The sequence below is a fragment of the Mesoplodon bidens genome (assembly GCF_964165515.1).
Source record: "Mesoplodon bidens genome assembly, chromosome: 13".
NCBI classification, from domain to species: Eukaryota; Metazoa; Chordata; class Mammalia; order Artiodactyla; family Ziphiidae; genus Mesoplodon; species Mesoplodon bidens.
The window spans coordinates 40,850,063-40,866,143 of NC_138169.1; the positions used below are offsets into that span (position 1 = coordinate 40,850,063).

Below are 16,081 nucleotides of genomic sequence, written 5' to 3' on the forward strand. Positions count from 1 at the left end.
TAACAGACACACACACACACACACACACACGCACCACTTGCTAAGTACTTATTGTATTAACACATCTCAGGAATTCTGCCTGCGTCTGACAAACTCTTTGCTGACCAGGTACTTAAAACATCTTGAGAGAATGTGCCTATGTTTCACAAGCTTACTTGTCTAACAGAACTGAAAATTCTCTAAAGCAGATGCACATTAGCGCCATCCACACAGGCAGCGCCTTCCGCAGCAGCCGGGTCCACAGGAACGACGTTTGCAGTGGAGGACATCCTTCAGTTTGCCACTGCCCAGTGCTCTCAGCTCTGGAGTTTAACCCACAGAATTAGGCGATACCAGCATCATTTGAATACCAGCGGACTGGCTCTGAGCTGAGACCTTTTTGTTTGTGAGTTAGTGATGTCATTCAATGTTAAATGTAACTTGGAGGTGGTACAGAAGGAAACTGCTTGCTTGGGAAGTGGAGTCTTGGCATTTTAGATTCGGGCAAGTCTGGAACTTGGTGTCCCTTTGGCACTGGAGTCTGGGCCAGGCCCCTGAAAGAACTTGGCTTTGTTTCCATGTTCACTTTTTTTTTTTTGGCAGCCCTAGAAATGGAACCTTTTGCTAGGTAGCTGAATTGAGAGAATCCTCTTGGCTTGGTATTGCTAGTAAAAATCTTTGAGTAAAACAGAATGTAACATTAGTAACCCCAAGATTATGGTGCTAACTCTGAAAAATATTCATACTTACTGTGTCTTCATATTTGTACTTTGAGATCTTTACTTTCTGAAGACCTTAAAAATATATTAATGTGGAAATAGCTTCAGAATAACTTAATCTTTTTTAATTGGGTTGAAAATGTTGCCCGTGGTCTGGCCATCCCTTTGTATTATGTGTTTCATTTTCCTTTGTCCCCTGTCTCTCCAGGCAAGAGCGCACACTTGTATATTTGTGGTAGACTCTTAACTCAAACAGCTCCTAATTATCCCTGCTAGATAAAATATGGAATTTCTCTAGTTTTTTTTTTTTTAACCTCTACGTGACCACAAGTAGAATTATAAAGACAACTTACATTTTCTAAAGGACTGCAGGGAATTCCCTGGTGGTCCAGTGGTTAGGACACAGCGCTTTCACTGCCGTGGGCCTGGGTTTGATCCCTGGTCGGGGAACTAAAATCCTATAACCTGTGTGGCCCCCCAAAAAAAAGGACTGAAGAGGATGAAGCAAACAAAACATAGTATAATAAGAAAAAAGTAACTGTCAAGGGAACAAAAACAGAAGTTAAATTAATATAAAAAGTATTAGTTACCTAAATCCATTTATGTTTACCATATTGCTATAAAAAAGATAACTTCAGATCAGGATAAAAAAGACAAATCCAACAAACTAAATAAATATACAAGCTAACTAAAAAAATGTAAATGGTGTTACAAAAGTAAAAAGTAAAAGAGTAGACAAAATATATCAGGCATACATAAATTTAAAAAATGACAGCAATGATAATTTAAAAATTGAGGGCAAAATGCATTAAATGGAACAAAGCTGGTTTAAAACTTTATGTTACTTGACAATTAAACTGTAACAGTCATAAAATTGTATATTCCTAAGAAATAGCACTTTTTTTCTTAAACATAATAAGAAACTTGCAGAAACACAATTATGAGAAACTGACAACTCTTTCATTCTTAAAAAATCTATTTTATAATAAAATAGTCTCTGAGTTTTCTGCTCAGTTTTGCTATAATCCTAATACTGCTCTAAAAAATAAACATTACTAATTAAAAACAAATCTGGAATTTCTCCCAGGGTTCTGAAATAATTTGTGAGAAGCTGAATTGCTACTTACTGCAAGTCTTGGTCCTAAAAGTTAGAAAATAATATTGTGATTTATTTCCCAGTGCTATTAACAGGAGACAAGGTACCTATAGACAATACCTATTTTTTAAAGACAATGTACCTTTCCTAAGAGCAGTTTATTCACATGAATTCATTTATTTCAGCATCCCTGAGAGTATAAACAAAAATTACTTCTGAGGTCCAAAATTGTGTAGGTTATGAAGTTGGCACTGAAATCTGGTACTATTGACCAGTATTTAACATTCTTTGTTATACTGTGTGCCCATTAAAAGAAAAAATTTATAGTACAGTAATTTAAACAAATGAATTATTTAGTTGGAAGGTATGGCTTTAGAGTGAACTGTTTATTTACATAGTTCCAGAGTATAGAGAATATGAAAATAATTTCTGCCAGTCTGCAAGTTCTGGCATTATTCTGACACCAAAACTTACAGAGGAGAGCACTAAACAAACTCCACTTCATTCCGAACGTAGAAATTCTAAATAAATATTAGCAAATAATATCGAGCAATGTATTTTTTAAATGCCATATTACAACCTAGTAGGGCTTATTCCAAAAAGGCGCTCGTGGTTCAGCCTCAGGAACTGTATCCCTGTTATCCCCTGCATTAAGGAAGTCATTGATAAAACCATTCAGTCCTGTCAATAGATGCCCAAAAGGCATTTAATGAAATGCACTACCCAACCCAGATTTTAAAAAATCAAACCAACTATTAGCAAATTAGAAAGGAAATCTCTCTATTTGGTAAAAATGGGCATATACTAAAAACATGCAGCAAACTGTATTTAATGGTGCAACATTAAAACATCCTCTTTTTCATATTTTTTATATACTATATAATAACTTATACACATCCTTTGTATTAGAATAAACCAAGGATACGTGCTATGCTTGCTTCCTATTCAGCATTTTAACTGGAGGTCCTACCCAATTACAATTGTCTGTTGTAAATGAAGAGGCAGCGCTATCGTTACTTGCAAATGGTTTGAATGTCTCCCTGGAAAATCCAAGAGAAAAAGAGATTAAGAATTATAAAAATTCCTGAGTATAAAAATGAGACATGTACAAAATCAACTTGCAAAAATCCACAGGTTTCCTGCATACCAGCAACCTTCACTTGGAGAATAAAATGGAGAAGCAAATCCCTTTTGCAGTTGCCACAAGTGTTATAAAATGCCTAAGAATACACCTATCAAGAAGTCCCGAGTAACTGGAAAAACACACAGTATCCCTGTAGTGACAGTGCTGTAGCTGTAAGTCCTGATGATTTTAATTTGGCAGTAAATATGCTCCATTTAATTTGGCAAAGATTCGTGCTTTTATTCTTCATGGCTTCCTCTGGAAGCAGATAAAAGCTTGCCAACATTTTTTTCTCCTTTTTACCAGCAAGGAGACTGAGGCTTCAAGTAGTTTTTGTGACACAGTGTATCAGCGCACAATTCATGAGACAAAAGCCTGTATAGTAATAATTCTTGGTTTCATACTAATCCATTTTCTATATTTTCTTCAGGGCATGCGTATTTCTTTAAAAATTAAACTGGGAATCGAGTATCAAATTGAGGATAACCCTCCTTTCTCTGCTGGGTTGTGGATGTTTTAATTTGTAACCATAAAGACTCCCACAGATCATTTTTATTCTGAATTGTTTTGGTGAAAAGGGAACTATATTTCCACTATTTTAATGGCTGTTCATTGTACTTCCTTAGTGAGTGATCAGCCTAGAAGTAGAATTAATTTTGTAGTTATGCTTGCTCCTGGGGTGATGCCATTAAGCTCCCTAAGTGGTCTCAGTACTTTCCAGTTCTATTCAAGTGCTTGTGACACAAAGAGCCTGGGACTTTCTTCACAGTTTCATCTTTAAGGAAGTATACTGTTCTAGTTTCCCAAGGCTGTTGTAACAAATTATCACAAAGTTCATGGCTTAAAACGACAGAAATTTATTCTCTCACAATTCTGGAGTCCAGAAGTCCAAAATCAGTTTCTCTGGGCCCAAATCAAGGTGGTCAGCAGGGCAGTGCTCCCCCCGGAGGCTCTAGGGAACGTCCATTCCTTGCCTCTTGCCTCTGGTGGCTGCCTGCATTCCTGGGCTTGTGGCCACAGCACTCCAGTCTCTGCCTCCATCCTCTCACATTGCCTTCTCCTCTGCTTATGTCAACCCTCTCTCTGCTTCCCTCTTGTAGGGATACTTGTTGATCACATTTAGCGCCCCCTGGATAATCTAGGGACTCTCCCTCATCTCCAGATTCTTAACTTAATCACACTTGCATCCCTCTCCCTGAAGAAAGCATGCAGTTGGAGCAGAATTTGAATACTAGTCAATTACTAGCTCCCTGACCTCGACTGAGCACTTACCGTTGTTGAATGTCATTTTCTTCATCCGAAAATGGAGCTAATACATACCTATCTCAGAGTTTTTGAAAGGGTTAAGAGAAATAACGTGGATTCCAGTATTACTTGGCTTCTTTTTTCTTTTCTTGCATTCAGAGCTTAGTTTTGACTCATCTTGGTGGCTTCAGAGTCCAGTTCCATCCTGGGCACCCAGTAGTTGCCTGATAAATGTTCACAGAGTAGTTTTCTATCCTCTGAAGGGCGGCGTGGCGTTGCACTGCTGTGCACTGAACCCCAGCTGGGGTCAGCTTGGTAGTGATGGCCCATCTGGAAATATCCTGGGGGTGATAGTTGAATGCCATTAACTTGGGAAACTGGGGAGGTGCATGCAAAAGCAGAATCCCTAACCCTGTGGTTTCTGTGCAAATAGGCTAAATTGAGTGCATGTGTGATGCAGGGAAAGACGTATTGATCCAGAAAGGGGAAAGTTAGAAATGGGAGTAATGAATGTCCAGACCTCTCTACACACACACTTGCTTTTCATTAGAGATTGCTTGATTTTTTACCTTTGGTATCTTGGCTGTGTGCTCACAATCAGTGTAAATGTCTGACTTCAGAGCTGGGGGCCTGTTTCATTCCTGTGAGGTTCCCTTCAACTAGATGTTGAGCTAGTTGAGAACAGGAATTCGTGATACAGTGATGTGTATCTTCCGTGTCTACCTTCCGTATTTTCCGAGCACTCGTGGGTGGTGATACAGGATTGAACGCTACAGTCTGAGCCTTGCTGACAGCAGAGTGAAGTGTTACTGTGGGGCACGGACAGTTACTGGTCCAGCCATGGCCGTGGTTACTGAGTCATTTGGCTTCCAGTGTTCCTGAGTCACAGACTGTCCTGCCGATCTCCTTGCTGACTCATCTGTGCCCTGTGTGGAGTCCTGGGGCCTCCTGCAGTGACCGTACATCACTCAAGGAGCTGAGGAACGTGGTGGGTCTGGTCTCAGGGAAGCCAGCAGCCCCTCTTCTAAGACCCTTCATGCCCTCAACCTGGCTGCCCTGGGAGAGAAGAGGCAGCCAGGGGCCTTGGAAAGGGAGTCGCCTGGGAGCAGCAGAGGGAGGCACACAGGGAAGCACAGAGAGGAGGGCTGAGTGTAGGGCGGGAAGAGAGGCACTGGCACCCGTGGGAGGGAGAAAGGAGTGCTCCTGGGCACGTGTCAGTGAGGGCAGGCTGTGTCGCATCTTTGGGACATTTAGGATTTATATTATTCCTGATGCGTGATACTTAACGCCTGTCATTGCTGTATTTACGGTTTAGTTTACCTCCCTTTTATCCTGATGGTACCTCTTAGGTGCTCTTACCAGGTGCTTGTGGCATCAGATCAGCAGACTTTGAAAGAGATCTTTCATGGAAGAAAAAACTAAATGTATTTAACCAGGAAACGGTGGGACAGGCATTTGAGAGTCTGTAGGGGTTCTGGACAGTGCTAGATGAATGCAAAAGTTGGAAGTGTAATCTGGATCCTCAGAGAATTTCTGAAGTGTTGGGAGAAGAGGGGTGATGACCAGAAGCATTCGGAGAGCAGCACCGAGTTGTGTGGTAGAGCGTGAGGGGGTCCCGGAACGGGGAGAGGCTGAGGCTGGGCCAATGGACTGGCCCTGGGCAGTGCTGACTGCCGGCGTCTCTGGGCCCGGTGGGCGTATGCAGGAGGGTGAGATGCAGTCCCTCTCCTCTCGAGCTTACCTGTACCATGGAGCCAGATCAGCAAATCATTATATTGATCACACACCAAGTTCTAGTGCACGTGTGCACAGAGACCGCTGTGGGAGAGGGTGGTGTGAGCCGAGCCCTCACTGGTGGGTCCTTCTGACCGAGCAGGAGGAGGAGTGACCTGTGCCCTATTCAGCTCACAGCCATGTGGGGGGAAAGGGGGCGTTTTCCCAGAAACCTTACATCGCCCTCGTCTCTACTGCTATTAATCTGCTTGACTACCAAGAGAGAGGACGCTTTTGAATTAGGATGCTCATAATGTTAATGGCAGATCTTAGCCAGTAACTGTTGTCATTTTTTCCTTAGTGTCAAATCAACAGTGCCTTGACTTCCTTCCATACTGCTCTGGAACTTGCAGTAGACCAGAGAGAAATCCAACATGTGTGTCTGTATGAAATTGGTAAGTATCGAATGTCTGTCCAGTCTCTTGTCATTGAAATAGTATTAATGCAACAGCTCATGTCCAGCTGAATGTCCAGCTTCTTGTCCTGCAGTGTTAATGCATTCCTGTGCACGTTTTCATTGTTGATGCTCTTCAGCTTGTGTCTTTGTGAGATGCCTGCCGCCTTGTGTAATAATAGGACTTTGTTACCATAGTGCAAGTAGTGGTACTTAATGAATTCTCATTACTTCTTTCTAATATTTTGCTCCTTATAACATTTAGATTCTAGGATGATAGGTAAACTTAAATTAATTGAGTAAAAACCATTTGTGAATATTTTATTGGACTGGATATTAGAATTCAGAACTGTTTTCTTTTCCCTCCCACCAATGTTTACCTGAGAAGAAAAATATGGCTTAGGAGAAAATTGGGCACATAGATTCCAATTCCAGCTCTTCTGCCAGCTAACTTGGAGACCTCACCCTCATAGTAGCCCCTGGAGCTCAGGCGCCTGCCCTCGGAGTAGCTGTGTAATAAAGATGAAATCAGCCGGATGAGCATCAGGCAGGGTGCCTGGCACATATGTTAGCTGCTTCCTCCTGCTTCTCCCCTCCTGGAGAGGAATTTATAGACAGACTTGGAGGCATTTGTTTGCCACTTGCTTGCCTGCTGTAGACATAATTGTCTTCCTGAATCTTTTTGTAAAGAAGAGTGCAAACTAAAAGGTTGAGAACTGCCCAATAAACAGTATTATGTTTTAAGCGCCTGTTATAGCTTAGGGAGTGGAGATGAGGTATGATCCAGTGGGAAATATATTTTTCTGTAAACTCTGCTGGAGCTCTGGTTAGTAGCCATAATGTGGAATGGAATGTGAAACACATTATCAATGTGATGTTTTGAGTAAGACCAGCCATCTCTGATTTCACAGCCGATGAAACAGTATAGGACTTGAATGGAAGGACCTAGCTTCGATGTCCTTTTATTTCTCTTGTTTAGGACACTGTTATCTTTTTTCTTCTAGTTTTATTGAGATACCTTTGACACGTACCATTGTATTTAAGGTGTACAACATGAAGATTTGATACCTGTATATATTGTGAAATGATTATGGTGGCCTTTTTTTGTGTGCGCACCGTTTCCGGGTCTGTGGCAGGGTAGAATGTCAGAGCGGAAGGAAGCTTGGAAATATCGAAACCCAGAACTAAGGACTTCGGAAGGTTAACTCAGGGTTGGGGTGGGGGGACGTGGGAATGGCGGAGTCAGGACTTGGCCTCCTTCTTCAGCTGTGGTGCTGCTTCCCCCCTCTGTTGCGGCGTTTAATTCCAGTCTCATCCCGATGTCCATTTTAGGATGGAAAGAATTAGCCCCAAGTTTTACTCTAAAATATGTCCACTTCATATCATATCCCATAGAATTTGACACTGAATTTTCTGGAAGTGTGGCTCCCCCTCATCCCTCTAGTTCAAATGGTAGGTCTGAGGTGACACGACTGCTTCATGGTGCAGCGGATAACAGAATTTTTCTATGGAGGCAAATCGTGGACAGGAGAGAGGAATGGCCTTCGATCCTCAGTTCTTCCCTCTTATTGACCGTGTGACCTTGAGCAAGTCACGAAGTCTCTTCATGCCTTAGGCTTTCTCCTTGGTCAGGTGAGGACACCGTCAGCCACCTTTCCAAGACTGCAGTAGGATTGACGAGAACTACATCAGATGCCTGCCTGACACACAGCGGAACGGCTCCGTGGATGGGAGATACCGTCACTAACAACGAGGGCTAAAATTCCTTGCTTCCTCATTGCTGCTGCTCCCCCACCCCCACCCAGGATGCCAGCCTAACAGTGTTTGGCTCTGGGAGAGGTGGGGTCCTTTCTCGGCCCCTGCAGAGGGAAGGGTGGCGAGTACTTAATTTCTCACTGGCTTCCTCTCCACTTCTCTGAACAGGCTGCTAATTGACTGTGGTCATAAATGCACAGGTGAGCGTGTGAGGCTTTTCGAGGTGGTGTCTGTGGATGTAATCTACTGGCATCGCTTCTTTCTCTGCGCAGGTGCCTAAGCCGGTGCCTGGGAGAGAAGAACCACCGTGCTTGGGTTGATCTCCAGCCGGGGGAGGCAAATTGGACAGTTTCCCTAGAAAGTTTTACTTTCCTCCCTTCTATACTGCTTCATTCGTTGTGAAATCAGAGATGCCTTGTCTACTCAAAACATCATGTTGAAAATATTTATGAGGGAAAAGATATTTAGGAAATTTTCAGGCTGTTTGCGTGGAGCCCTCACAGAGGAAGTCAGCAGAATAAGACGTTTGTAACGTACAGATGGGCTGTAAAGCACATTACTTTAGGGTCCCGTACTAGAAATATCTCTTTCACAGGTTGGTGCAGCATGATAGAGCTGAATTTCAAGGATGCATTTGACTCCTTTGAGAGGCTAAAAAACGAGTCCCGGTGGTCCCAGTGCTATTACGCCTATTTAACGGCAGGTGAGTAGACCACGGTCTGCACGGCCACAGCGCGCCCTTCTCTCTCAGATCAGCTGACGTGTGTTGGCGGGTGGGAGAGTGATGACAGAGGACGCAGAGGTTGTGTTCCTCCCAGTTTCCCACAGCGTGTGTTGTTTTGGGCTGCAAGTAAGTAGCAGCTGCAGAGCAGCTCTCCCCAGCCCATCTGAACAGCCGGGCAGTTCGGAGCTGCACGCCCTGCCCCTCCCCATGTCCCCTCAGGGCTGGGTTGGTCACATGCTGGGTCCTGGAAATGCTTATTGTGAGCTTTTTGTTTTTGTCCTAAACAGCCTCAACTTACCCTTACCCCTCTCCTTTATTTTCTCAAATCTATTTTCGATTTATTAGGAATTTAAAGAATTTTAAAGAATTTAACATGTCTTTTAAATCATGTTAACGTCTTTGTTTGGATTGTTAGTGCCCTGGTTACAGAGTTGCACGGATTTTGAGTAGTCTGTTCCAACCTTGTTTTACTTATTAACCCTATTATAATTACAGTGTGATTTTGCGGAACACAAGGTAATTCAACACTGCATGTCATTATAGTGGAAACAACTGTAATGTCTGATAGGCATATCAGTGTGTATTGCCTTTTTACCCTTAAATGAAGAGATAGAGACATGCTGCCACCTGGTGGACAAAATAGCTGTCAGTGCCCTGAGCTACAATCCATGAAGTGCTGTTGTGATGCAGAATGGTCCAGGTGGAGATTGAAGAGACCCAGGTAGTTGTACATTTTCTGCCTCTAACAATGAGCTCTCCTTACACCCCATATAAGTGATTCTTCTACTTAAAATTTAAGGCTAATCCAAACATTATTTTCAATATCTTCTTATTTCTCTGAATATTTGGATTTAACAAAATGTCTCCTGTCATTCCATCCCCTTAACTGGTCTCTTTAAAATAGGGTAGAATTAGAAGATGGTGACCAATGTGTCTGTCCTGGATGTTCTGAAACTACAGTCCATGAGCAGTTAGGATGGAAGGCCTTTATACTCACAGGCCTTCCTGCAAGCCCCGCAGGTATTAATCCGTTTTTGTATGGCTCTTATAGCTGATGTTTGAATAGGATTATTTTCAGTATGCTGCTTAGGATACTTTAAGGGTTGGTTTACAGAACTCACAGGCATCTCAGATGAAAGTAGCAGGCTTGGTGTGCGCAGCACGTGGATGAACGAAAACAGAGGGGCTGCAGCACCCCCCAGCGGTCATTAGGGTGTAATGGGGCCACGTAGTCACTGTGGGCAACTGTTTCTTTTTCATCGTTGTTGAGCATAGAACATGAAGAAATAATGGTGCGGTGTGTGGGGGTGTATAGAGGAGCATTTATTCTCCAGATATTGGAAATCCCAGGATCATACCAGTTGTAGCAGATGATAAAGCATGAAAGACTCTAGGCGCCACCTCTCCACGGGGGCTTTGTGCAGATGACGTGTGAGGAGCTCCAGCTAAAGAGTACGTGGGGAGGGGAGGGAAGGTCACTCTGTGAAGCTCTCAGAGAAGGCTCCTTGCAGGAGCTGTCATTTGAGTTGGCCTGAAGGACAGGTACGTGTTACAGGCAGCGTCGGAGAAGATGGGCATTCAGCGACCAGAAACACTGCCACTCAGGGCTTAGTTCCTTGTGCTATTTATTTTTTAATATTTATCTCTTTTTTTGTAAGAACATTTAAGTTCTACTCTCTTGTCAAATTTCAATTTTACGATACAGTATGCTCACATATAGTCACCATGTTATACGTTAGATCTTCAGACCTTATTCATCTTATGGCCGAGAGGTTTTTTTTATTACAGTAAAATATACATAAAATGTATTTTAACCGTTAAAAAAATTTTTTTTGGCCGCACCACGCAGCTTACAGGATCTTAATTCCCCAACCGGGGATCGAACCCAGGCCCCCAGCAGAGAAAGCCCAGAATCCTAACCACTGGACCGCTGGGGAAGTCCCTATTTTAACCATGTTTAAGTGTGTGGTTCAGTGGCATTAAGTTCCTTCACAGCCATCACTACTGTCCAACTTCATCGTCCCAAACTGAAACTCTATGCTCATTACACAATAACTCCCCCCTCCCCAGCCCCGAACAACCACGGCTCTACTTTCTGTCTGTGTGAATTGGATTATTCTAGGTAAGTGGACTCAACACTATTTGTTGATTGAATCTGGTTTATTTCACTTAGCATAGTGCCCTCAAGGTTCATCCCTATTGTAGTATGTGTCAGAATTTCATTCATTTTTAAGGCTGAATAATATTCCATTGTATGTACAGACCATGTTTTGTTTATCCGTTCATTGTCAGTGGATGCTTGGGTTGTTTCCACCCTTTGGCCATTGTGAGTGATGCTGCTGTGAACACGGTTCTTTTTGAGACCCTGCTTTCAATTCTGTTGGGTATGCTACCCAGAAGAAGTTAACTGGAAAGCTTAGTCTTAATGGATGAGCCAAGCATCCTAAGTTCTGTGTAGGTCTCAGATTTAGGGTAAATCAGAGACACTTATGCTTTCAAACATCTGCGTCTTTTAAAGCAACTGTCTGTAACTGTACTGAGAGGAGGTGGTGTATATGCTTCAGGATCTGAGGTGTTAGTGTTGTAGAGCTGCAAAGGTGATTCAGATCCTGATACCGTTGACGTTTATGACTCTCTTGTGTACCCACACTTGCTCATTCTTTTTTTAATATTATGTGACTATATAATAATGTTACCAGTTATCTGAGGAACCTCAAGTTAGGGGCAGCAGAAATTATTCTTTTTAATTGATCTACTGTGTGACCTCAGGCAAGACTTTTAACTTTCCTGGACCTCTGATCTATAATCCTCTGATCTATAATATGATGGAGTTGTTTTACAGAACAATCACTGAACTTCTTCCTGGTTTTGAAATGTTATAACCCAACCGATGAGGTCAATTTGGATGGGTTCAGGCCACCACATCTGGACCAGTGCTGCTCTTACAACTGGGGGTGACCTCTCCTTTTGAATATTCAGCCTAATCCCACTTATTCCCAGTAGAAATCCTCTGCCTTTCCCACCACCTTGATGACCTCAGCTTTCTGCAAACCTTGCTGCTTGTGCTTCTTGGACCCTTCCGTTAGCTGCCCATCCTCTGACATGCCATAGCCCTGTGCCTGGCTTGACCAAGCCCCAAAATGCAAGCATGGGACCACCCAGTTTTAGGACTACTCGAATAAAGAAGAAAGATCTAGCAAATCAGTGGACGTTCCAACTGGGGGTTGAAAAACAATATGTGGCAAAGACAAAAGCAACAAAAAGTTAACAGAAATGAATTCATCTTCATGGGAGTTGAAAAGAGGACAAGAAAGAGTAGTTGGTAAAGTTCCAGTGAAGGGATGGGACTGCAGCCTGGTGTGGAGTTTGGAGAAGGTAGCGAGCAGGTGAACCAAAGGAATTACGACTCCGTCTTTGCCGGGGGCTCTGGGGGGGATGAAGATAGCATGCAGACCATCAAAATCTTACCCCCTCCAAGGCTCAGCTTGACTCTTAGTCCCTCAAAGCTGCCCTGATCACTCCAAAGAGAAACCATCCCTTCCCTTGTTGAGCTTTTCCAAAAATACTTTGGTGCCAGGACTCCCAAGGCTTTCATCACTATATATACATTGTAGCTCTGGACTGTGTATCTTCTCTCTCCAGCTGAAATTTAAGTTTCTTCTGGGTGTAAACGAGTGTGTTTCTTCTTCACATTCTTGCTGGCGGCTGTAGGTGGTAGGTGCCCAGTAAACATGTGTAGGACTAATTCATGACTTTCTTTTCAGGTGCAGGGGTATCCTTCTACTACCGTGAGGCTTTCACAATCCTCCTGGCTCCTAAGTGTTCTTGCCTAGATTGCTTTTTCTTCCACTTTCCGAGTATGTGAGCTCTAAATGGACTGTAGTCTGTGATAATATCTGGGGGTTTTGTTAATGTTCAAGACTATCTCCCCCAAAGAGGACTAGGACTGTAGTTTTCCCACCTGTCCCCGCCCCAAAGCTCAGGGAACCTAGCGCCAGGGAAATAGTTTTTTTGTTGTTTTATTTATTTTTGGCTGCGTTGGGTCTTCATTGCTGCGTGCAGGCTTTCTCTAGTTGCAGCGAGCGGGGGCTACTCTTCGTTGCCGTGCCCAGGCTTCTTGTTGTGGAGCACGAGCCCTAGGCACGCGGGCTCAGTAGTTGTGGCACACGGGCTTAGTTGCTCCGAGGCCTGTGGGATCATCCCAGACCAGGGATCGGGCCCATGTCCCCTGCATTGGCAGGTGGATTCTTAACCACTGCACCACCAGGGAAGTCACGGGAAATAGTTGTTGGATCGGTGGAACGACGATCAGCGGGATGGTGTAGTCCCATGTGTAACAGTCTTTAAAAATATTTGCTCCCATTTTTTCCTTTGGTAACGTTTTCCAAGTATCATCAACCTAGATATCCCTTAGTGGCATTTTCCCCCTAATACTTAAAGATTACAACGATGGTTTCTCACAGTTTGTCAGGGAGCCACTGGTGATGTGGACGGGGCACAGATTGTCTTTAAAGAAGTTCAGAAACTCTTCAAAAGGAAAAACAATCAGATTGAACAGTTCTCAGTGAAAAAGGTATGTTGGAACCTGTTGATCTGGTGTGTCATTTATGATGGATATTTGCAACCATTGCCACCTTGGACAGGTTTTAAGAAATCATATGCAAAGCTGGCAACCTAATGCCATGCAAAATGCAGTTCACGACTGTGGAGAGAATTTACTCCCATGTCATTCTTCTGCTCTGAATGCAAAGTACTGTTTGGTTGCATATAGTTAAAGCAGTTGTTTCTTTGAATGAATAGAGACATTACAGATCCTATGGAGCTCATGAGCCTCCGGAGAGGAAGAACATCTGTCTGAAGAGCTAGGTAGTCTCAGAAGAATGCAAATCAGCAGAAGCTGGGCAAGAGATACAGACTGTTAGTTCTCATATAGTGAAAGCATCACATTCTGCCCTAATAAAAAACAAAAGTGTGCATCAAATATACCAGCAGAAGGGCCCAGGACTGTAGGGACAAAGCCCCTGATTTACTTCTGTACTTTTAAGAATACAGTTTAGCTGAACTACCATGGGTTACCTGACAACTTATATACTGAATTTTCCATGTTTTTCGTTGTACGTTTTTATTGAATGAACATTGAATGATGTAGTGTGAGTATAAACTAGATTGTAATGTGGAATGCCCCTGAGAGGACTGGGACTAATTAGAAAACTAAAACGTCAATAAAACCGTAACTAAAAGACATCTAGTATTACATCCTCCCTATAAACCCATCAAGTTATTATTTGTCACCCAGCTTTTATAAATTTCTTTCACTTAGAATGAAACTAGATTCATTTCAGTTTAAAGTTTTCAAAATATATCCTGGATCTTGATAGTAGATTGAATTGAATAAGAGAAAGGCATATCTACCAATATATTAAAAATCAGCAAAATTCAGAGAGATTTTCATTTTTAACTTTGCGGGAGGGGATCGTTCACATCAAATATGAACCATGTAGTTTTTAATGTCTCTGAAATATTTTTTTTATCTGAATTTGGGTTTTTTCTAATGTTGCCTAATCATTCCAACTGCTTGCAGGCAGAGAGATTTCGGAAACAAACCCCAACCAGAGCACTGTGCGTGCTGGCGTCCATCGAAGTGTTGTACTTGTGGAAAGCCCTCCCCAACTGCTCCCTCCCCAACCTACAGAGGATGAGTCAAGGTAAAAAACAAAACAAAACTGTGCACAGCAGCTTGTTCCTTCAGTGTGTCACTAATCTCCTCTGATTCAGAGAGTACAAATCTGTCATTCTTGGACAAATGGTGCGATGGTTGAAACTGTTGTGTCACTTAGGTGATGGGAGTAGGAGGCACTGGAGGGGACAGATATGCTTGCCTTGTCCGCGGTGTGTGGCGCTGCACACTGATCGTCAGGGTTGTTAATCCTAAAGCCATGCGGGTGGCTGGAAGCATACGTTTCCACCTGCCCCCTGCAATGAAACCTCTTTTTTCATATGGACATCCATTAAAATGCACAGATATTAAGTGTACATGCAGTTCAGTGAGTTTTGACGAATATATACACTGTGGCATCCACACCATGATCAAGACATAGAACATTTCTTCCACCCCTGAGATTTCCCTTATACCCCTTCTCCGTCAGGCCCCACCCATGGCAACGCCTGTTCTGATTTTTCTCTCCACAGATTATGTTTTAACTTCGTACAAGTGGAATCAGACAGTGTGTACTTTTTAGTGCGTGGCTTCATTTGTACAGCCTAGTGTCTGTGACACCCACGTTGTATCTGTGTCAGTAGTTTGTTCCTCCCACTTGTTGAGTGGGATTCCATCGTATGGCTATACCTGTCCCACGATTTGTTTATTCCTTCTCCTACGGGACATTTGGTTTGTTTCTGGGTGTTTAGTGATCGTGCGTAAAGCTGCTACAGACATAAGTGTGCAACATAAGTGTACTGACCTTTTGTGTGGAATTACATGCTGATTTCTCTTGAGTAGACACCAAGGAGTATAATTGGGAATGTACCTTTTTGATTCATATGTTTAAAAAATCATAAGACTATAATTATGGTAATGAAACCTTCATAAAGTCATTTTTATTATAGTTGTAGGAGAAGTTCATGGAGAGAATAAATCTTTTAGTAAAATAAAGCTTTACTGGTTATTAAAGAAATATTGTGGGCTTCCCTGTTGGCACAGTGGTTAAGAATCTGCCTGCCAATGCAGGGACATGGATTCGAGCCCTGGTCCAGGAAGATCCCACATGCTGCAGAGCAGCTAAGCCCCTGCACCACAACTACTGAGCTTGCGCTCTAGAGCCCGAGAGCCACAACTACTGAGCCCGTGTGCCACAACTACTGAAGCTTGCGTGCCTAGAGCCTGTGCTCCGCAACAAGAGAAGCCACCGCAGCGAGAAGCCCGCACACTGCAACAGAGTAGCCCCGCTCGCCACAGCTAGAGAAAGCCCACGTGCAGCAACGAAGACCCAATGCAGCCAAAAATAAATAAAATAAAAATAAATTAATTAAAAAAAAGAAATATTGTAACATTTCTTCTAAAGGTATAATGGCAGACATTTGAATGATACTTTATAGTCTGGCAGATTATTTCCTTTGCTCTTCACTGGAACCTAGGGAAGTAGAAAAGGCGGGCAGCATTGTTGTACCCATTTTATAATGAGGAAGGCGAGACTCAGAACAGTTAGGTGACTTGCCCAGCTCCCATAGGAGCAAGTGTCTCTGCTGCTGGTCTGAGGATGGCACATTGACTAGC

The 16,081-nt window shown here is 43.0% G+C and overlaps 1 protein-coding gene across 2 annotated transcripts in view; it reads left to right on the forward strand.

Annotated features, from left to right (window-relative positions):
• The window catches only part of TTC39C (tetratricopeptide repeat domain 39C), a 106,221-nt gene that overhangs the window by 81,593 nt on the left and 8,547 nt on the right, over positions 1–16,081 (forward strand). Inside the window, exons 7-11 of one of the 2 annotated variants that reach the window (XM_081252534.1) lie at positions 6,237–6,330; positions 8,680–8,787; positions 12,573–12,665; positions 13,272–13,381; positions 14,390–14,513. In XM_081252534.1, the coding sequence (XP_081108660.1) occupies positions 6,237–6,330; positions 8,680–8,787; positions 12,573–12,665; positions 13,272–13,381; positions 14,390–14,513 (529 nt within the window). The remainder of the gene's footprint in view (positions 1–6,236; positions 6,331–8,679; positions 8,788–12,572; positions 12,666–13,271; positions 13,382–14,389; positions 14,514–16,081) is intronic. The other variant, XM_081252535.1, reaches the window with a different exon arrangement.